This window comes from Glycine soja, chromosome 7 (assembly GCF_004193775.1).
Source record: "Glycine soja cultivar W05 chromosome 7, ASM419377v2, whole genome shotgun sequence".
Lineage (NCBI taxonomy): Eukaryota > Viridiplantae > Streptophyta > Magnoliopsida > Fabales > Fabaceae > Glycine > Glycine soja.
Window position 1 is genome coordinate 43,413,355 of NC_041008.1, and position 23,283 is coordinate 43,436,637.

Genomic DNA, 23,283 nt, shown 5'->3' on the forward strand with positions numbered 1-23,283 from the left:
CTACACACTACTAATCTTTCATTTTGTTTAATGTACGTACCTCACAATCTTATAAAATATATAAATTTTAAATGATAAGAAGAAAAAAATGTTAAAAAATTGTATTTGATAATATATTAATAATCTCCTCTTTTCTAATTAAGAAAGTAAACAAGATTATTTTAAAGTTAATGATGACAAGTAACAACCTGGCAAAAAAGTTGCAAGTTGAGCCAAAAGACAAAACAAAAGCAACTACCGGACTTGGCGTTGGTACAGTTACACACCTATGAATAGCAAATGCATCCACTTGCACCTGAAGTGGAGAATGCCTTTTGTATATTCACAATAATTTACTTTGATTCTGATGCAGACAAATTGGAATGTTTATGATGATCAAGATTTGAGTCCAGTCAGTCCCAATCAGCAACCTATGATATTCTTTTACTTTTGGGGTGTCATTACCTTTCGTGCTCCACATTGAACAGTGACCACCCACTTATTGTACCATCTTCTTCATTCACTGCCAATTCCACTTTCTCTCAGTGCATGCATGTAATAGTCTTCAGTTCTTGGAGTCCGCAAAGCTAGTTATAGTAACCTCTTCAAAGTTCAAAACTTCCCTTTTTTGTCCTAGCTTGCACATGTTGTCACTGTTGAAAGTACAAGTCTTTTTCTCTCATTTGCAGTTTCATTTGCCCCGCATTTCTTTGCTTTAAACTACTCTTCTCATTGCTTTTGTCCAAAGTTCCCTTCTTTGTCTCGTTTTCTGATTCAAAGTTTGAATTGTGAAATTTTTTTCTAGTTCAAGGACGGGCCTGTGTTATTAATTAAGTTTACATGAATTTCAGTTTCTAGGATTTTTTGTTTTGCACAAATGACCAGTGACAACACTTGAAGCAAGGAAAGATTTCGATTGAGTACATTTTTATGAACAGAACCTATGATTGTGGTTAGCTTTAGTAGGTGTCAATGGGGTTTAATTAACAGCTGTTATAGGTAGCATTGAGTTGGTTTGAGTTTTGGAGATTTAGAGAATTCATATTTGAACAACAGAATAAGTAAAGAATTGAAAGATGATTGTGAGGAAAAACAAGCCAAGTGCAAAGTCACTGCTTGTACTTTTTATTATGGTTCTTGCTTTTTTCTTTGTCACTTATAATTTGGTATTTATGATCAAACACCATAAGGGTGGAAGTTGGGTAGCAGATGAGTTGGGGTTTCTTGATCCTCTGATCCGGAATATTCCTGGAAAGGTGATGGTATTAGCAAATTCCAATTCAAAATTCCATGTTGCAGTGACTGCAACCGATGCGGCTTACAGCCAATGGCAATGCCGGATTATGTACTACTGGTATAAGAAGGTAAAGGACATGCCAGGATCAGACATGGGAAAGTTCACCAGAATAGTGCATTCAGGAAGGCCAGATCAGTTGATGGATGAAATTCCTACTTTTGTTGTTGATCCACTTCCTGCAGGCTTGGATAGGGTACAAAATTTTCTGCTTCTTCTGTCAGAATTTATATCTTCTTAACCTATCGAACTTTTAAGTTAACCTATTCACTTGGTCCCTATAGTTGTTCCTATTTTAAGTTTTAGTTCCTATATGAGAGAATTGTACGTATTGGTCTCTACATATGCAGGCTTGAATAGGATATAAAATTTTCTGCTTCTTCTGTCAGAATTCATATCTTATTAGCCTATGTAACTTTTAAGTTAAACTATTCACTTGTTCCCTTAGTTGTTCCTATTTTAAGTTTTAGTCCCGATATGAGAGAATTGTAACTATTGGTCTCTACATATGCATGTTTGCCTAAGTTTTGGTGCCTCTCGCTGATACCAGAGAAGACTTTCTGGCGGTATAAAACCGCTATGAAAACATTTTGGCACTGACAAATTGCTATAAAAAATTGTGTAGGGACTATAACTTCGGGTTTTCTCATATAGGGACTAAAACTTAACATCGAAACAACCAAATGGATCAAGAGAATAGTTAAACGTAACTTTTACTATTATTATTATTATTATTGTTCTGTTAATCCCCGTTGTATAGGATAGTTCTTTGTTTGGTTAAAATAGTGCATTTCAATCTCTTGCAATGTTTGCGTTTAAGTAATATACATGTATTTAGCAATTTTAGTTGTCTGGAAGGATTCATAGAAAAGAGGTAGTTAAATATTCTGCCAGATCACTTCTAAATGATTGTTTTGCTACCATTTTAAATGTTCCCCTCATCATAAGTAGTAGATTTTTTTTTCTAAAACTTTTGTGGAAATCTGTCTTGCCTTGATAAAAATGCACTTAGTGTAATGAGGAATAGAAATGACTTGCATGATAGATTTGTCCGAATATCCTTAATTCCTTTTGTACATTCATTTTTATTAGTTGAAGGTTTGTTTGCCACATGTTTTTTTTTTCTTGTTTTAATCAAAAAGTAGTTGAGATTCGAAAGTATTCAGTGTGGCTTTGCTCAAGTTCAAATAAGAGATCATTGTGCATGTTAGGTAGGGGCAATCTTCAGATGCACCCAAGCTTTGGATAGTCTACAGTAGGAAAAAGAGGCCTTAACTGTATTCTGTTGGATTAGTTAACAATTGCCAGCTGTTGACAGCTGGCACGTTAGTTGAGGGTTGGAATAAATAGCTCTTCCTTACAGAAGAATGAGTAGGAGAGAATCATTGTAAAACTGAGTAGTGACTCAGTGCAAAGGGAGAGGGTGCTCTACCTTGTGAATGTTTGATGGATTGTCAATAACAAGATACTGTTGGACATGTGTGGCCTCAGTTATCTTAAGAAGGGGTGAATTAATTTTTCACTAACAAACTTTTAACCCCCTTCTAAATGAGATAGGTTCAGAATGCATAAGAAGCATCAATCAATTTAATAATGTTCTTTAAACATGCAAGACAAAATTGATTACAACAAAATAAATGAGATAAAGGAAGAGAGAATACAAACACAGTTTTATACTAATTCGGCAAAGTTCATGCCTACATCCAGTACTCAAACAACCCACTTGAGATTTTCCACTAACTTTGCAAAACTCATTTTACAAAGTCTGAACCACACAGGGACAACTCATCCCTTGTGTTCAGAATTCCTTACAACTTAAGAGACCTTTGGTCCCTTAATCAATCTCTTTAATTGAGAAGAAGAAAGAAGAGGAATTCTCTCTTGAAGAGAAAGATATTACAATTGAAGTCCATGGATGAACTCTTGATGGATTTGCAAGTGTTTGCCCAAGAGTTTCTTTTGAGAGAGCATTTGGCAATGAAGTTCTCTTGGAATATCTCTATCTTTTTCTTTTGAGAGGATAAAACATTTTGGACAAAAAAAACTCTCTACCAATTTCATTTCCAAGTCACTAATTTATATGCCTTTGATAGCCTTTAAAATTCAAATGAAAAGTTGTGACTGTTGGGAATATTTTTCGAAAATCCTCACTGGTAATCGATTACAGCATTCTGGTAATCGATTACACAGTTATATTTTGAAGGGTCATGACTTTTGAATTTGAATTTAAGGAGTTTTGTTGTTGGTAATCGATTACAGACATATGGTAATCAATTACATGTTCAAAATTCAAATTCAAAACCCTTTTCAACAACAATTTCTCAAACTTCCCTTCTGGTAAATCGATTACCAGAGCCTTGCATGACTTTGAAACCCTTTGTTGAGGCAAGGCTTGATCTTGAAGAAATCTTGAATCAAGGCTTTGTTTGTTGAAGCAATCTTGTATTAATCTTGAAACAAATGTAGCAGCCTTGTTTGATTCTTCTTTGGCATCATCAAAATCATCATACATTCACAGATACTTTTTCATTTTGTTGATTGTTCTTGTGTGTGAGTGTAGCCTAACTCAATCTAGAGTTAGAGTGACAAGGAGATTCCTAACAACTGGTCCAACATTCCGGTGGTGCAATCATGGATCGTACTGAAGCACGACTTATGGCCTTGGAATCTTCCGTGGAATCCTTGCAATCGACGACTGGTGAATTGAAATATGTATCCATTGAGTTGCAAAAATCGACAAAGGCCTAGCATACATCGTTCGCAAACTTTTCAAAGAAGCTTGACACCATGGACGACATGCGACGAATGATGAAGACGATGATGGCTCAACAAGGTTTTTGGCGTACAGAGGAAAGTAGTGAGATGGAAGACAAAGAATCAAGAAAAGAATCTGAGTCAGAGGCGAGTGACGCGGAGGATGATGCATCGCAACATGCATGATGAAGCATGTGACCATGCCTTTGTTCGAAGGTGATAACCCTCTCGAGTGGATCCCACAGTTGTGAAAATCTTCTCAACATCAGAAAGCCAACATTTTCAAATAAATATCACTAACACTAAACTTATACAATCAATATTATACAAAGAATAAATTAATTTACCAAGACATATAATAAAATTACACAGTACAAAATTTTCATTGTTTAATCCTTTAATCCTTAATTATATAATTTTAAATGTGTAGAAAAATAAATTAAGAAGGAAATTTCCAACAACGTGAGCAGAGAAATTCTTTGATGTGCAGAAGGTAAAGCCAAATGCAAAATTAAGGTTGGCTTTTATCAGTATGGAGGGAAACTGATATAAGCTTGCTTGAGAAGCTTCTATGGAGGTTGGATCTTTGAGCTTCAATGAGGTCCTTCAACGGTGATTTTCTACCATGGAGATGCAGCGGAAGATAAAGGAGAAGAGGTGAGAGGAGGCACCACCCACTAGGGAATAAGCCATGGAAGAAAGAGCTTCACCACCAAGAGAGTGTCTTGGATAAGAAGCTTAGAGAGGAAGCTTCAATTGAGAAAAAGAGAGAGAGAGAGGGGGAGGGGAGCACGCAATTGAAGGAGGAAAAGAGGGAGAGAATTTGAACTTTGAAGTGTGTCTCATAAGACTCTCATTCATCAAAGTTACAACAAGTGTTACACATGCTTCTATTTATAGCCTAGGTAGCTTCCTTGAGAAACTTCCTTGAGAAGTTTCCTTGAGAAGCTTCCTTGAGAAGTTTCCTTGAGAAGCTAGAGCTTAGCTACACACATCCCTCTTATAACTAAGTTCACCTCCTTGAGAAGCTTTCTTGAGAAGCTAGTGCTTAGCTACACACACCCCTCTAATAGCTAGTCTTCTCTTGCATACTAGCCTTAGGGGGTTGCTTTTCTATTGTCTTTTCCTTATCATCTTTGGGCTTAGAAGGTGCCTCCCCTAAGATGCCTTGACCTTGGTTTTTCTTTGGATATGAGTGAGAGCCATAAGATTTTGAAGCAGACTTCCTTTTAAGTTGTTGCTCTACCCTTATTTCCCAATCTAAGTAAGCTTTTACATTGTTCTTCCCATGGAAGTATGAGAGGTTAATGTTAGCCTCTTAAGGCTTTCTTTCCTTTTCTCTCCTATGGGAGTAAGGTCTAAGATGTGATCTATGCCTTCCTTCATAATAGTCACGAAGTTCTTCACTTAGGCTCTTGCAAGAGCCATGACTACTATAGGAAACATGTTTTTCTTTTCTTAACTCTTTTAGTATTTTCCTTTTTTTCTTCTTCCCTTATTTGTTCCCTCTCATCTTGATTTATTTCTACCCTCTCTTTTCCTTTTTTTTCTTTCTAGTTTTTCTTTCCATAACTTGAGGGAAATCAACTCATCTAAGATTCTAGATAGAGGGTCCTTATGACTAGTACCCTCACCATTAACACTAGATGAATGATGACTCATGTTGGTTCTTAAGTTGTGGTTCTTTCTTGTTGGGGGTTTGAAAAAGTTAAAAGTTGGGGTTTTAAAGAACTCGGGATAAGCGTGATAAGAAAGAAGAAAGTATTATGCAATATCAAGATAAACTAGGCGAGACTAGTAAAGAAAATAAGTTATGTAAATAAGCAAGAAATTAAAGTGCAAGAGATGTAAACTAGGCGGATCCTAAGAGTGTTTGGATGACCTCATTTAACGTTTCCAACAAAACACTCACTATCCTAAAGAAAAATTGCCTAAAATTATTGCACACAAATGGAAGTAGGGTGACCTATTGGAGACTCCCAACTTACTTCCAGTGAAAGGTCTTTTTGTTACACAAATTGAAAGTAATAAAGGTAAACGTACAAGTGTTCAATTACAAATAAATTTCCAATTACAAAAAAGGTCCTCAATTTTGGTGGCTATTTTCTCTTTGGCGTTTCACTCAACTTGGAGAGTTTCTTAGTCCAATAGCTCTTAAGGTGGTTGATCCCTCACTTCTTGACTGAAATTCTTCAATGGATGACACCAATCCTCCTTTCCAATTTCCTATATGGCAACTCACAAACAAGGAAACAAAGAGACAAACAATAACCAAAGACCAAAAAATGAAATGAAAGCTAAACCAATAGAGTTTTAACAAGATAAATTTTCAATGATTATTCAACAATTAAAGCAATGAAAAGGATATAAAAGCAAGCTAGGACTCAAAGATAAACTTAGAATGGCTCTAGAGTAGAGTAAAAAAAACTATAAAAAAAATATTCAACACACCTCTAGTTTTGGATTTTGGAACTTGTTTTCACACTAATTTTCAATTGAAAGTTTAGAACTAAGATTGGTATAAAATATAAACCAATTATAGAACAAATTTTGAGTCAAAACAACAAGCACATTTCCCTTTCGCTTTTTTTCTCCTAGATACTAATTTTTCTGGAAACTTGTGTGATTTTTTGGTATTTTTTCCTTTTATCCAAATTACTTGGTTCTTTTTTTCTATTTTTTTTTTCAAATGTCTAGAAAATTCAGTAAAAATTTCAACTCAAAAATCGCAGTGACCAATTCCTAGTAATTTTTACAAGTTCGTATGTTCAAGTTGTCAGCATCAATGATTTCAGACTTCAAATTTTTTAAGCATGGTGTATTGATTGCCTTGGGCTTACTTTCAACCTTCCTGTGTATGTTGAACTCACTAGGCTTGTTTACCACAGTTTTAGGGGTTCAATATTCACTTAGGATCAAAATTTCAACCAGCAATTCAATCACCAAAACTCAAATTCACAATAGACACAATCATAAGGAAACCTAAAAGTTCAAGAAAAGGTTCACAATCAAAGACTCTCTAAGAATTTTGCAAGAACGTGTTAAGGATTAATTAACATGCAAGATTTCACTCAAATCAACTAATAGGCTAAAAAAATTTCATACACTCATGAACAAATGAGTTATACAAAGAAACAAGAAAAATAAAATTCAGCACAACATAAGAAATCTTATGTGACAAGTTTCATGACTATAGTAAAACCTCTTCCTCATTGCACTGCTGAGCTGCCTTGGTATCCGTGTTAGGAAGTCAAAAACACTCCTTGCCACTACCAAACATGTATGTTGAAGTCTCAAAAACATGTTTAACTCATTAACATTTATCGGAGAATCGACAGTTCGTCTCGGGTAATCCTAGATCAATCATAGAGCTGGGGCCTTCCCTAAGCCAAAAGATACCTTCTCCTATTAATTAACTTCCTTAAAACCTTTCTCCAGCAGTCGATTCTTCTATCATTGGATTTTCAGTCTTGGAAGTGGTGAAGCGAGGGTTTTTACTTTTCTCTTGGCTAGCTAGTAGGGAGAGAACTTATAAAGGGTAACCCGCATTCTTCCTTTACCGAAGCACATGACTTCTATGACAAAACTACAATAGGTGAATAAGTCACTCTAGATTTTTGAGGTTTTTTTTTACTTTAATGTTTTTGTAAAAATTTTATGGTTTAGGTTTCAGCCACAAAAAATAGCAAGACAAAACTCAAAGGAACCTAAACTCAACACAATTCATGGTTCAAGAACAAGAACAAGAAATTTGAACCATAGAAAATCAAATCTAGCTTCTATAGCAAGTTTAATCGGTGGAAATTCTAAAGAATCATGTTAACAAAATTTAGCGCAAGACATGTGAGGAGATACATGGAGAAAAATGAAGAAACAACAATGGAGGAGAAGGTAAAGCTGAAAATTGATGGAGGTTTAAGGAGCACCTACTTGAAGCTCTTGTGCTCTGATACCACTTGATGTAAGCTTACTTGAGAAGCTTCTATGGAGGCTGGATCTTTGAGCTTCAATGAGGTCCTTCAATGGTGATTTTCCATTATGGAGATGTAGCGAAAGATAAAGGAGAAAAAGTGAGAGGAGACGTCATCCACTCGGGAATAAGCCATGGAAAAAAGAGCTTCACCACCAAGAGAATGTCTTGGATAAGAAGCTTAGAGTGGAAGTTTCAATGAAGGAAAAGAAAGAGAGAAGGAGGGGAACACGAAATTGAAGGAGGAAAAGAGAGAGAAGTTGAACTTCGAAGTGTCACAAGACTCTCATCCATCAAAGTTATAACATGTATTACATATGCTTCTATTTATAACATAGGTAGCCTCCGTGAGAAATTTCATTGAAAAACTAGAGTTTAGCTACATACACCCCTCTAATAACTAAGTTCACCTCCTTGAAAAGTTTTTTTGAGAAACTTCTTGACAAATTTAGTTGAAAAGCTTCTCGAGAAATTTCTTTAAGAAGCTAGAGCTTAAGTGTACATCTCTCTAATAATTAACTTACCTCTTTCATATGTAATACAAGGTTAAAAATCCTAAACTACTAGAATGACCAGAATACTTCAGAAACACCCATACATTGGTTCCAATATTGGAAAAAAAATACCAAGGAGTGATCTTGGATAGCTTTCACAGTGGTGCTGTTGTGCCGCTATGGCAGAAATGCTGGCGGGGATGTGTATGAGCGATTGGCGGCTCTGCGTCAAACAGAGAGTGTGACAGACTTTGTGCAAGAATTTGAACTTTTGGTAGCGCAAACATGAGGCGCATCAGAGAAAGCGGTTACTTTCTTGCTGGACTTCGCTCAGACGTTCGTTGCAAGATTCGACCTCACAAACCCAGGGACCTGTCCAGTGCTATGGAACTCGCTGGTGACTTCGAAGAGGCAGGGAAAGCGGAGAACCGTTACAGCAATCCTCACGGCTGCAGGTTCAAGTTTCATCCCAAGAGCGACACGGTGGCGCGAAATTTTGGTGGGAACACTCTGAATCCGGCACAAGGGGCTCCATTTTAGCACAGGTCAAATTGCGGTGTTGTTCGTAACTCCTCTAATGCGTTCAGTGGGAAACAGAGTGAGGGAACGAAATGGGACCAAAGAAAAGGGGTGTGAGGAACCTACCTTACCAGAAGTATCTTCGTAGGAGAGAAGCGAAGCTGTGCTATCACTATGGGGGGCCATTTGTTTTAGGCCATAAGTGTCCTGACATGAATCTTCGATTGATTATATTGGCCGAGGACGAATGTATCAATGCAGAGGGCGAAATCATAAAATTTGAGGCAATTCAGGATTTTGAGGATGATGCAATCCAGGATGAGGAGGTGGAATACCAGTGGATGGACCTTTCCATGTGTTCTGTGGGAGGTCTAACTCAGCCAAGTACAATGAAACTGGAAGGGAGGATTCATGATAGGAAGGTGATGATCTTGATTGATAGTGTGGCAAGCCACAATTTTATCTCTACCATGTTGGTTGAACAAATGAGTCTTCCTATGGGACCAACTAGGTCTTATGGGGTGATATTGGGGGATGGCAATAAAGAAAAACACAGGGGTGCTGTATGTATTTGCAGGTAAGTCTAGGACAGCATGCTGTCAAGGACAATTTCTTTTTATTTGAGTTAGGGGGAGTGGACCTCATTTTGTGAGTGGCTTGGTTAGAAAAATTGGGAGAGGTAAAAATGAATTGGAAGGACCTGACTATGCAGTTTGTCCATCAAGGCAATTTGGTGGTAGTCCAAAGGGATCCAAAGTTAGTTAGATCCTTATTCTCTATTCAAACCCTGCTCAAGACAACTGAAATCGAACATACTGTTCTACTCTGGATTATAGAGGCTGGTGAGATAGAAAGCGCAGGGGAGCAAATTGACGATGTTATGAACCAACAAATCAACAGGATATTGGAGTATGCTGAAGTGTTTTTTGAAAAAAAGGGTCTTCCTCCTAGTAGAAGTGTCGACCATGGAATTCCCCTCAAGACAGGTGCAGATCCAGTAAATGTCCGGCCTTACAGGTATCCCTTTTAACAGAAGAATGAAATAGAAAAACAGGTTAATGAAATGCTGGAATCTGGGATTATCAAACCCGCCAACCGCCCTTACTCCAGTCCTGTTATATCAGTGAAGAAGAAAGATGGGAGCTGGAGGTTTTGTATTGATTATAGAACTCGGAATAAGGTCACAGTACTTGACAAATTCCCTATTCCTCTGATAGAGGAATTATTAGATGAGTTGAAGGGGGCTAAATTTTTTTCTAAGATAGATCTTAGAGCTGGCTACCTTCAAATAAGGATGAGACCTGAGGATATTGAGAAGATTGCATTCAGAACACACCAAGGACATTATGAATATGCCATAATGCCCTTTGGACTGAGTAATGCACCTGCCACCTTTCAATGTGCAATGAACTTGACATTACAGGATTTTTTGAAGAAATTTGTATTGGTGTTTTTTGATGACATACTCATTACAGCCCTACTTGGGAGCCACATTTGGAACATTTGAAGGCTGTGTTGAGTACTCTACAAAGGAATGAGTTCTTTGCCAATATTAAGAAGTGTAGCTCTGGGAAGACAAAGATCGAATATCTAGGTCATATGATTTCAGGAGTCGGGGTGGCAGTGGACAAGAAAAAGGTGCAAGCTGTTCTAAATTGGCCCATTCCTAAGACTGTCAAGGCTTTGAGAGGTTTTCTGGGATTGGCAGGATACTATAGGAGGTTCATCTGTGGTTTTGGAAAAATAGCCAGACCCTTAAATAACATGTTGAAAGCAAGAAATTTCAAGTGGACCACTAAAAGTTCTGAAGCCTTCAAGAGGTTGCAGGAAGCCTTGACCTCTGCACCAGTTTTAACAATGCCTGATTTTGACCAGCCATTTGTGATCAAGTGTGATGCCTCAGAAAAAGGGATTGGTGTTGTTTTATCCCAGAATAAAAAGGCTATTGCTTACTTCAGTAAGCCTTTATCAGAGGTTTATCTAGTTAAGAGTATATGAGCAATAGTTGATGGCATTGGTGTTAGCCATCCAACATTGGCAGCCATATTTGATGGGCAGGAAATTTCTGGTATACACAGATCAAAAGAGCCTAAAGTTTCTGCTGGACCAAAGACTCACCACTCAGACTCAATAGAATTGGTTGGCAAAACTGTTGGGGTACGAATTTGATATTGTGTTCAAAACAGGGGCTTCAAATAGGGTAGCTGATGCTTTGTCACGAAAGGAGGAGGATAAAGAGATTCAAGCGCTGACCAGACCCTATTGGCATGAGGTAGCTGAGATTGACAGAGAAGTTCAGGAGGATCCAGTATTGGCTAAGATTAAAGATGACCTCAGACTCGACCCAAATTCATATGGTAAATATACCCTGGAAAAGGACAGATTATATTACAAAGTGAAATCGGTATTGGATAACTCAGCTGTTTAAGGAATTCCACTCTTCTCTATCAGGTGGACATTCTGGAGTGGACAGAACATATAGAAGATTGGCACAATCATTGTATTGGAAGGGTATGATGAAGACAATACAGGAGTTGGTGGCAAGATGTCAGGTCTGCCAAAGAAACAAATATCAGGCCTCTTCTCCAGCAGGGCTACTGCAACCACTCCCTGTGCCTTATCAGGTATGGGAGGATATTAGTATGGATTTTATTATAGGATTGCCCAAGTCAAAAGGAGTGGATTCTATACTAGTAGTGGTTGACAGACTTAGTAAATATGGGGCATTTCCTGGTACTAAAACATCCCTTCTCTGCTAGATCAGTAGCTGATGTATTTACTAAGGAAATCATAAGACTGAATGGAATTCCAGCATCCATTGTCAGTGATCGGATGCCATTTTTTGAAGTAACTTTTGGCAAGGATTATTCAAGAGGCAGGGCACGAGCTTAAAAATGAGTACAGCCTATCACCCTTAGTCTGATGGCCAAATTGAGGTGTTAAATAGGACACTTGAGACTTACCTGAGATGCTTCTTCTCTAAGCAGATACATGGATCATATTAAGAGCCTCAAATACTAAATGAGATGCTTTGTGTAACCTGAGTTTGACTAATCTTCATTTGGATTCATATTTGACGTGCAGACAGGCTAGGCCATTGGCTTAGTTAAATGATCTTATTTCAAAATAAAAGAACTTCATTTAGCTAAATTACTCTCTAATAGCTTGACTCATGTTTCTATGCACTTAAATATTTTATAAATCCTTTTGCAAATTATAATAACAACCAAGTGCTCAGATACATGGATCATTTAACTCCACTGAAAATTTTATCATCAATTTCATTATTTGTTATATTTCTTTATTATTCCTTACTATTGAATTGATGTCTTAAAAAATTTGTCTATTTATTTTTGGTCAGGGTTATGTTGTCATGAATAGACCATGGGCTTTTGTCCAGTGGCTGGAGAAAGCAGACATTGAGGAAGAGTAAATTTCTTTATTCTTGTTTTCTAGGATGTTATGCTCTCCAGTAACAAAACCTAAGAGGCAGTGCATTTTGTGATTGGTGCAGATATATTTTGATGGCAGAACCTGACCACATATTTGTAAATCCTTTGCCTAATTTGACTAATGGAAACCAACCAGCAGGGTATCCATTTTTTTATATAAAACCAGTTAAACATGGAAAAATAATTAGGAAATTCTACCCCAAGGCGAACGGTCCTATTACTGATATTGATCCCATTGGCAATTCTCCTGTAATCATTCAGAAGGTGAATTCTCAACTCCAGGTTTACACATGTTGCCAGATTGATTTTATTACTAATATTCTAACTGTTATATAGTTATTATAAAGCATAATAGCCTTCCATTGAGGCTTTGGTTTTTCTTTATCATCAGTCCTTGCTGGAGGAAATAGCTCCCACATGGGTGAATATTTCCTTGCAAATGAAAGATGATCCAGAAACTGATGAAACTTTTGGATGGGTACTTGAAATGTGAGTAGTACTATGTGAATTTTCTAAAGCTTATTTCTAATCACAATTACCAATTATGTGATGTTGATTTTGTTTATAACTGTTCCTGACATTTGTCAGTACTGAAAGTTCTAACTTTCTGCTGTAATTATTTTGTTGAACTAAGGTATGCGTACGCTGTAGCATCAGCTTTGCACGGTGTACGGCATATTCTTCATGATAACTTCATGCTCCAGGTTTGTCTATCTGTGAATGGGGTGTTGCATCTTTACTTGAGGAAGTAACATTTAAGTTAATGACATGCATCATTGGAATGTTGCAGCCACCATGGGACTTTGATGTTGAGAACAAGTTTATAATCCATTATACTTATGCATGTGACTACAATTTAAAGGTTAGTTGATTTCTTCTAGCTTTCTATTTTATATTTATGTAAGGTAGCAAGAATGTGGTTCCTTGATTAATATTCCCTTTGTTTTTACATTTGTAACTTTGCTTGTTCCATAAGTTATTTACTCCTACTACTTATCCATTCAGGGGGAACTAACATATGGGAAGATTGGAGAATGGCGTTTTAACAAGAGATTTTATCTAACAGGTCCTCCACCCAAAAACCTTTCCTTACCCCCTCCTGGAGTTCCTGAAAGTGTGGTAAGTCCTTATCTTTCAATTTTCTGCTTTGGATATTACTAATCAAACCCAGCTAGAGAAGGAGTTGGTGGGTTGGAAAGTTGCTAGTTCCGTTCCCAGAAAGTTTTAATTGTTTTGCACCTTTGATCTTCATTTTTGTGAAAAAGATACCAACATAATAACAAAATCAAGCAATAGGATGTTTAACCATGATCACAAATATTGATGGATGAACCATGTTATTAGCTAAATTTGGGCCCAAATTTGTGTAATCTTTAGAAAATGTCTTCCTTGTCTGTAACAGGAAGTTTTATTTATCTTGTCATTTGCATTTCCAAAACGTTCACAATATAGAAAGGATTTTAGAGTTATCTGTACTTGTATTCTTGTAACCGTTTATTTCAACCTCTGATTTAAACTTGTTGCTTCTTAATAACTTCTAAAATATACATGAAAAATTGTCCCGAACTTTTGAATTCTTTTAGAATGAAGTGAGCTGTGTCTTCAGTTTTTATTTATCAATAAATATTTGGTCTAATGCAAATAGTTAATTCCTAAAATTAGACTATAGGGAAAAGGAATTAGTAATATTTATTTTACATTTTTTTCCTCATTGTAATATACTTTTAGACATTAAATAACATGAAGAGCCACATCACTGTGGTAACAGACGTTCTGTTTTGATAAAGCTTTTTGCTTGCTTTCAAACATGTTGAACCCTAAACGGATACTAGGAGGAGGACACCAACTCGCCATGCTCAAACAAACAAATATATATATATATATATATATATATATATATATATATAAAACTAAACTTTTAGAATACCCGTTTTGTTTGCAAAAGAAAAACTCAGTTTCTAAGTGGTTGAATTTGCATCTTGGCAATTTGAAAATGCATCAAAATTTGTGCATTTAACTTTTCCTTTGGTATGCTATACTTATATTTGTTTCATCATTTCATACCTAATTTTTATAAAAGAAATAATATTTTTTTTCTATCAGTATCTCTAGGCTATTTTTTTAATTCCACTGGTATGACCTACTCTGCAACATGTAGTGGACCTCGATGGCTGAGGCATTGGAAAATCAATTGATGACAAACTCTTATCAGATTTAATAAGTGTTTGCTGGAGTTTTGAGCTGATACTGTAAAGTTTTTCTTTAAACTATAAGATTACAATTGTTTTAACTGAAGCCTCATTTATAGTATGGTCATTCTGTGGTTGCTAGTTTTGGCAGCTAATATATACTGTGATGACTATTTGCAGGTGCTGCTAGTAAAGATGATTAATGAGGCTACTGCTAACATACCTAAATGGGATTCCTTAAATAGAAGCTGAGGAAAAGAAAATAACGTGCAAGGTCTTAGGCCCCTCATGCTAGTGACTACTAGATGAGAAACAACAATTATGATTACATGAAAATAGATTAGTTTAACCCAGAGAAGAACTGTGGTGAATACGGAAAGATGTTTTTGTGCTAGCTCTGAAAATAGATTTTTTTTTTTTTATAGCAAGTCAATTGTTGGTATTGAAATTTCAAACATATAAAAACATTTACAGATCGATGGAAACATTTTATTGGAATGTTATATCTACAGATCAATGTATCAAATATGCAGTTAAGGGGGAAAATGATAGTAACCACCAAAATTTTGATTTGATTGATAGTATATTTCTGCATTATACATATCATTTCAAAGTGGTAGTTATTTCCTTTGAGCATGTTTTAAGAAAATTCAATAAATCAGTTGTTGTTTAAAATTGGAGGAACTTGAGAAAGTCAAATGTGATTATCTTTTGATAAAAGAAAAAAAAAAAAGACTTCAAATGCTTTGTGGTGAAAATACACGTCACTAAACCATTATGCATGACTTTTTAAAAGTTTTAAACTTTCTTCAACTAATATACTCCAACTTCTGATGATTTAGATATTAGTCAGTGGAGATCTGTACCATACCTTAGAAAAGAAGAGAGAGTGAAAGAATCTAGAAAACAAATGAAATCCCAAGGATATCATATGAGTTGCCAGCATTTCTATAGAAAACATGTAGCTCTTTTCCAGCTATGTATAGATGTTTGTATTTGCATTAGAATAATTTTTTTCATTACATTCTCTATTTCATGCTACATGCTTTATTATTTTTCTATGGGTTTGTGTTTGAAGATTCGGATGATCTAGTAGTCAAAGAAGGCTTCATCCGAACTATATGTTCTTCATTCACTCCCATTTTCCTTGCGTAACGACCTGCTTCAAAGAACCTTCTCACTGCCTCATCCATGTAATCTTTCCCTTGCTTAACAGTCATGTCCTTCCCTATTGTATCAGGGAAACTAGTGAGGATATTATCTCCTTTAATCACCGCTGCGAGTTGGATCAACTCCTACTGAAATTCACTGAGTCTGGCATCTTCATTAGGCCCTCCCTTCCTGATCTTTAGAGGGGTTGGAAGTTTCTCTGCACCAAAATAACACCAGAAGGAATCAACAAAGTGCAAAATACGCACCGGTGAATGTTGTTTGCATCTACTTACAGTTACCCTTGAGCATTCAAAGGTTATAACAAGTAAGAACTAAGTGTAAGGACCATGTGAAGTAATCAATAAGTTAGCAGTTCAACATTGGTTGTGTTTATTAGAAGTAAGATGACAAAATAGCTCATTAGATTGTTTTTTTGGCTTACTATCTTTTTAGTCCTTAAACTTTTTAAAATTTCTATTTTTAGTTCCTTAATTTTTTTTCGTCCTTATTTTTAGTCCCTTAAAAGGATTAAAAGTAAAGACGGAAAAAAAGTTAAAAAATTAAAAGTAAGAATGAAAAAAAAAGTTAAGGGACTAAAATAGAAATAAAACAATATGGAACAAACAATATGGAACTCCTTAAGATGCTTATGAGGATCTTCATCTGCAAGACTATGAAACTTGGGCAACAAATGTATTAGTCTAGTCTTGAGAACATATGGAACACCCTCATCAGGATATTGAATGCACAAGCTTTCATAAGTGAAATCAGGTGCAGCCATCTCCCTAAAAATCCTCTCACGAGGTGGAGGTTGAGTCATGTTCTCAGTATGAAAATTAGTAGTTGAATGCTCAAAATCAGAATATTCAGAATCACCAGCAACAGAATACTCAGAATGCTCAAAATGCTCACAATGCTCGAAAAGCACAGAATGATCAGGATGCACACTATGCCTAACTAATCTATGAAATTTTCTATCTATTTCAGGATCAAAGGTTTGTAAATCACCTGGATTGCCCCTAATCATGCACTATATGCAGCAATTAATGTGTTCTCAAACAAGCACCAGGGGAGGGTTAAAACTACAACTATAGCCACATATTATCCAAATGAGCTAAAATTTTGTGAGCAACACCCTAAAATCATGAAAAGATAGCACAAAAAATTTCAAACAAAAATTCAAAGTCTAACTATGAAAACTACTTAAGCAAAGTTTAGAAAAATAGGACAATAATACTTGAAAAAAAAACTTAGTAAACAACTGATTTTTCGAGTTTGGGAGACCCCATAGTATGGGAAATTTTTTTCTACCCCAGATGCATATATAATAATAGTCATTTTGATACATGGAGCAAAAGTTAGGGCCATTTTAAGTTTTGCTAAAAACAAGTTCCCAAAATTTTTGTCTCTCTCAAATTCAACCACACCAAGTACTCCTGGTATTTTTCACACAAAATATGGATCAAAAGAAACTACCACACAAAAAATCAGCCAAAAATAACAACTCTAACTATCAAAACAAAAATCGCTAATTAAATTGCAAAATCAATCGCTAATTCCGAGTCGCTAATCACTGTTCACAGCAAAACACCAACTGAATCAGTCGCTAAACAGTCACTAAAAACAGCCGCTAAACAGGGGACGCGACTGAAATGTGAAACAGAACGCTACACAAAACAAAATAACTAAACACTATTATGAACCTTTGGCCCACTGCTCCCCGACAACGACGCCAAATTTGATCGATGTTGTACCCGAATCAAATAAACATTAAAAATGTAGTATCTAGGAAGTGATCCTAGATCGTCTCCCAACGAGCAATGGTCAACCAACGTTCATAATAGATAGTGATAAAACAGTAACGAATTGGGGGGTTTGTTTGTTTTTTGTAATTTAAACAGCAAGCAAATTTTAATTAGAAAATAACAAAATTAAAACATGTTGTTTCCCTTTGATTCACAAGCAAGTCTCTTATCCTAGGTTACGAGGATTTATCCCTAACCAGTTCAACCACTTAATCCAACCCTAAATTAAATTACTAAGTGAAAATTAACATAAGGCTGTCATTATGTGATTAAGCAACACATACACCAATTAATCATGAACGAAATTGATCATTAAGCATGAACGTAAATTAATCGCAGAGACAAATAATCAAGCACTAAGCATGCATGGATTAATAGCAACAAATACATAGTAATTGGTGAAGAGGAAAAATTGATCAGCATTCAATAGTAATAACAAAACCTCAAAGAGAGTTGTGCTTGATCCTCAAGAGAAAACAACGCTAGAGACTTAGCCTTCCATTAATCAGCAAAAAATGAAATTGTAGATTGAAGAAGAAACAAAATTGCAGAAAATGAATTTTATTCTACGTGAACAGTGTGCATGAACAGTAATAAAAACTGGAATTGCCAAAACCCTAAAATTATTCTCCTCTCGAAAAACCTCCTAAACTAAAACCCTGGTGTTGCTATATAGGTTCTCAGCCCCAAAGCTTACAAATCTACTTTCAGTTCAATCCCATAAACGAAATAAAATAAAATCTGAATAAAATAAGATAAGATTCGATGAAATAAAATTTGGACGAAATAAAATCTAGATTAAATAAAATCTGGATAAGATAAGATTTGATAAAATAAAATTATCTGTTCTCTTCAAGTCCAAGCCCAATTCTGGATTCAAGTCCAATTACTTATAATTCTCCTGAAATTAAATTAAAAACACAAAATTAGTCAAGTAGGCCCAAATGATAAAACTACATAATTAATTTGACAATTAAGGCTAATCAGTAATTAAAATGGTGATAAAAAGGGTTAAGAAATAGGAGAAAATAATGACACATCAGTCACCCCAACAACATCGAGCAGTGGGAGTCTGTACCGGTTTGTTTTGTAGGTGTTGTCTATCAAAAACACCAAATTACATGTGTTGAATAACTTCACTGCATCAGGGTGACACCAAAAGATATCACGAACCACGTCTTCATCCTTTATTATGTGCCAATGAATATACTGATCACGTTCAAGAAGCTTCATTAGATGTTGCATTTCAAGATCGCTTCCTCTTATGGAAGAACGGAATGCACTTCTTGCATTGTATATTTGTTTAATGGTCCTACAGGTATTGGCATTGTGTTCCTTCAGAGTTAGCAGAATGTTTCTTGGCTTCACCATGGACTTCGTCATATCAGCAATAAGTGTTTTTTTAGCTTTAGTCAATCGCCCTGCATATGGATGTCCAACTAATGACTTGGCCAATTCATGATTATGCACTCCACAAATCAACTTCATCATCCAGTCTTCTCCTCCAACCACTGGCTTGCAACGAAGCTAGAAGGGACACCCATATTTCCTAGTCTCAATGTCTCTTCTGATAAATTCTTTTTTCCTACACCTATACTCGCCACTCCTTTCATAGCTAATTAACACAAACGTAGTCCTTCCTCTACTACCTGTGTTTGTGTCCGACCTTAAAATCACCGACACAAATCCATTTTCATGAGCAACGGATCGAGCCCACCGCAAAACATCCTCTCGGCACTCAAACACCTACAAAGCAATCCACATAATTTAAGTTTTCTACCAGTATTCATTTTATTAAATTTGTGACAAACATTAACATTATAACCTAAGAAGTATTGAATGCATCCAAACAATCAACATGTGGTTCATTCGCACCATATGCTTCTTCATTTTCATAATCTATATCCACTTGTTTAGACATTATTTCATACATCCACTCATCTTCGTCCATCTAACCAACGCAAACAAAAAATGGCCATACAAACAAATTAATTAATAATTTAAAAAAAATGGAAACTGAATTCAAAAAACATCACACTTTAAAAATAGTTACTCTTCTTATGGATCAAGTTGATCCGTAAGAGACTTATGGATCAACTTGATCCGTAAGTAATCCGTACGTCCGCGACACAGCCACCACCTTCTGCGTACCTTGTTTGCCGCCGCCGACCACCGCAACGCACCTTCACCTTCACCGCACCTAACCATTCACAACGAACCTGAGACAATGCCGCATGAAAACCACAAAAACAGAGAAAAAAAACGAACAAAAATGGCAGCTGTGAAGTGCAGGAAAAAAAAAGCTTTTATAAGGGAAAAAAAACCCAGGGGCATTTTTGGCATTTATAAATTTTGTTGGGTGCACCAGCAAAAATGTTGGGTGTACCTAGCAGCACTCGAGAGGGTGCAAGGGTAGCTTAAACAGAGATCCAATGACCCAACAAAAGCATGCAAAGTAGTGACACAACCCAATACTCTAGAATTTTTTTATTTTCCATGTCCATTCAATTTTTTTGGGAAGAAAAGTGATGGAATGAAGCAAGGAGCAAGGCATGTGTCATGTGTGTATGTGAATGATATTAAGAAACAAAAGAAGAATCATTACTTAAGCTTTACTGCAATAGTCAAGACCAAGGTTAAAGATTGTTGTATAAAAGGTGAGTTTAAATTCAAATGACCTTCACTATTGTATAAAGGAATTATTGAATTTAATTTAATAAATTGTAAATCTTTTGATAGGAATACAAAAAAAGAAGTCAAGGTCAAGCATTATTTTATTTTAAAATATTTATTGGATAAAGGTGAGTTTGGAATTTATACCACGGCATTGGAAGAAAGCTAAGAAGAAAAGCAGTAGCTTGGGCGGGTCAATCACTACATGTTTGATACTATGATCTGTCCAACCTTGGTTCTTTCATCAATGCTTGGGTTACTGAGGCTTCTGTTTTTAATGAACCTTTTGCTGCTATAAGGACTTCATAGTACATATTACTATTCATGAAGCAATACGGATAGCCAAGGTCATAGCATCAAATTGGATTCCGAACGTCTACAATCAACTATCTCGCTCTTTTCTAATTTCCTTGAAGAAGTATGATACTATGACCTGTTTTCTCCTCCCCTATATATGCTGCTACAAATTCCTACATTTTTCTGACTAGTATAACTACTACTTTGGACAGTATTTGGGTCTAAACAATCAATATTTTGGCTCTTAATTCGTAACTCAAGAATCAACGCAGAAAAATATATTTGTATTTATGGTATGAAATATAAACCAATATTGATTTTCATGTGATAATTCTTTTTATTTCAAGGTTTGGATATTCTCTTAATGTTAAAACTCAAAATCCTTAAGATTAATGACATTTCCCTTGGATTACTTTAAACCCCTCCTGGTCCATAGAAAAGGATAAGAATCTGTTATTGATTGATGTAAAATGGAGCCAAACTCCTTATTATCAGAATTGAGGACAACAAAGAAAATAAAAAAAATAACAGCAAATAGAGACTATTGTGAAATAATCCCAGCCTTAACAATTTTTCGTTGACTGGCCTCCACACATAAAAAATAACAACAAAGAAAATAAGAAAAATAACAGCAAATAGAAACAGAATCACACATGAAAAACAAAAGAACAAAATTGGTCTCCACATACCTGAATTTTGGCTTCTCACCATTCATCACTGTCAGCAATGGTTTTCTTCTCCCCATCCCAGCCAAGACTTATGTCTTTCCCAATAAGCTTAGCACATAATTATCATTCTTTTTTCAAAGAATCTCACCTATTTCTGAATTTTTTATATTCATATCTCAAATTTGTTGTCTTATTGAACTTTTCTTGCAATATTTGCCCATCCTAGCTTAGTGAAGTGGTTATGAGGTTTATTTTCAGCATTCACATCTTCTATGCATACTTTCAACATAATCTCAATATTTTTATCACACCATTCTGCTTTCTTTCTTTTTATAGAAACTTGATTGAGGAACATTTCACAAGCTTAATGAAACAAACAAAAGCATAATCCTAATCCATAACAATTCAAAATTTAATGAGAAGAAAAAAAATTATTGAAGAATTGGTTAACATGTGATGCTCACAAAGGAAGAAGAAGAGAGGACGAAGGATGACCGAAAGATGACCAAGGATGATCGAAAAGAATGACGAAGATCGGAAGCACGGGAGAGTAAGGCACAACATGTTGAGGAACAAGAAAGAGAAATTTTGAGGGTTTAGAAAATGAGGAGAGCATGCTTTGTCATTTTGAATTTTTTTTAGGACATAATTGTCCAAGTGTTATTTAGGGAACAGATTCCCGAAAAGAAAATTTCACAAGCTAGAAATCTGAACTTTTCAAAAAAAAAAAAAGATTTGCTGACAGCTTTTATTTTTATAAAAGTTAAAAAAAAATTAATAACCAAACACTCTTAAAAAATAAAAAAGATCTTTTTCTAATAGATAAGATGATAAAAAATCTTTTGGACTGCATCCAAATGGGCCCATAGTATCCGACTACTATTTGATGGAAAAATCATTTTTAATTAGTAAGGTAGAAATTAAACTCAATTTCAAATACTTATTTTAAGTTTATTTTAGGTTTAATGTATTAAAAAGATATATACAAGATCAAGAATTTATGTGTGAACACTTTACATTACTTGCAAGCATTATTTGGTTTGTGATTAAGGAAACTTCGTACGTTACGTACCGCAGCTAAATGATGTATTTTGGAGTTGTTTGATTGCCGAGCAATAAATGGGATCGCTGGGTATTTTGTTTGCAGTGTTGTTTGTTTGTTGGGTGAATGCACCGTGCCACTACCGGTGGGATTTTTTATTCTTTTTTTTCTCTTACCATTTCTTTAGAGTATGTTTGGATGAAACAATTTAAAATTTTAAAAAATTTTAAATTCTAAAAATTTCAAGTACTTCAATTTAAATTTCTTTATTTTTAAAATTCTGTGTTTGGATACACTAACATTCAAACCAGAAAATCAAAGTCAAAATAAAATGATAAAATCGTTAAGAATGAAATGCATGAATTAAGTGGTTGAGATTATGAACGTCATAATGAAATAGATCTTGTTCAGTGACTTGGACTTGGAAATGATTCGCTCGAACTTTGATTTTCCTCCCTACAAGATCGAACCCTGGTCGTTCACTGAACCTCACCGCCTTCCTTGATGACAGCGGCGACGGTTGCATTTCGACCGCAGAAGTGAAAGATTCTGATTCCGCCGCCAGAGACGGTGACACGACACGAAGAGGTGCAGTGCCGCAAGGAACGTCAATGGTGGAAGCCGGAGGAGGAGTGGATGGTGCATTCACCGGAGAAGGAGTGGGAATTGAGGAGGATTCTCCATGCCCACGGCCACGACCGCGTCCTCTTCCGGCGGGAGAAGGCGCCACAGATGGTGGTGTTGGACAGCGTGAATCTGGTTGTTGTTTAGAGCCACTGCGACGAGACATTTTAGAGTAAGAAAAAGACATGTCGTACTTAGAAATGAAAGAGGAATTTCAAATTCACTCCCTTGAAAATAGAATTTGAAATTCTATTCTTTCAACTAACTAAAATCCCTTTTAAAATTCTAAAATTTTGAATTCATTTTACTAATGTATCCAAAGATTTACTTTTAATAAAAAAAATTAATTTCCTATAAAAAATACATTACCT

General features: G+C 35.6%; 2 protein-coding genes and 1 long non-coding RNA gene across 5 annotated transcripts; 1 reads left to right on the top strand and 2 right to left on the bottom strand.

Moving 5' to 3' along the window:
* The first annotated feature begins 368 nt into the window (after positions 1-368).
* On the top strand, positions 369-15,223 carry LOC114419888 (hydroxyproline O-arabinosyltransferase 3-like). 3 transcript variants are annotated; one of them, XM_028385689.1, is made up of 9 exons: positions 8,491-11,367; positions 11,462-11,634; positions 12,372-12,439; positions 12,525-12,726; positions 12,854-12,951; positions 13,097-13,166; positions 13,253-13,324; positions 13,468-13,581; positions 14,832-15,223. In XM_028385689.1, exons 2-9 carry the CDS (start codon positions 11,524-11,526, stop codon positions 14,901-14,903), a joined length of 807 nt encoding a protein of 268 aa, XP_028241490.1. In that variant the 5' UTR covers positions 8,491-11,367; positions 11,462-11,523; the 3' UTR covers positions 14,904-15,223. The 3 variants fall into 3 exon arrangements, with proteins under 3 accessions (XP_028241488.1, XP_028241490.1, XP_028241489.1); XM_028385687.1 differs by lacking the exons at positions 8,491-11,367; positions 11,462-11,634 and adding an exon at positions 369-1,469; XM_028385688.1 differs by having other exon boundaries at positions 8,491-11,634.
* Positions 15,224-18,976: 3,753 nt separating this feature from the next.
* LOC114417694 lies at positions 18,977-21,913 on the bottom strand. The gene is made up of 3 exons (XR_003667883.1): positions 19,760-21,913; positions 19,484-19,559; positions 18,977-19,354 (listed from the first exon to the last, which is right to left on the bottom strand). It is a non-coding gene; the product is annotated as an uncharacterized LOC114417694 (long non-coding RNA).
* Positions 21,914-22,631: 718 nt separating this feature from the next.
* On the bottom strand, positions 22,632-23,078 carry LOC114420726 (protein argonaute 14-like). The gene has a single exon (XM_028386543.1). It carries the CDS (start codon positions 23,076-23,078, stop codon positions 22,632-22,634), a length of 447 nt encoding a protein of 148 aa, XP_028242344.1.
* Between the last annotated feature and the right edge of the window lie 205 nt (positions 23,079-23,283).

Bases quoted from the DNA above. Each gene is read 5' to 3' on its own strand.
- LOC114419888 (XM_028385687.1), top strand. From the start codon at position 1,056: ATGATTGTGAGGAAAAACAAGCCAAGTGCAAAGTCACTGCTTGTACTT. The intron at 1,470-12,371 runs GTACAAAATTTT...ATTTTTGGTCAG, and splicing joins TTCCTGCAGGCTTGGATAGG to GGTTATGTTGTCATGAATAG. The intron at 13,167-13,252 runs GTTTGTCTATCT...GGAATGTTGCAG, and splicing joins ATGATAACTTCATGCTCCAG to CCACCATGGGACTTTGATGT.
- LOC114420726 (XM_028386543.1), bottom strand. From the start codon at position 23,078: ATGTCTCGTCGCAGTGGCTCTAAACAACAACCAGATTCACGCTGTCCA.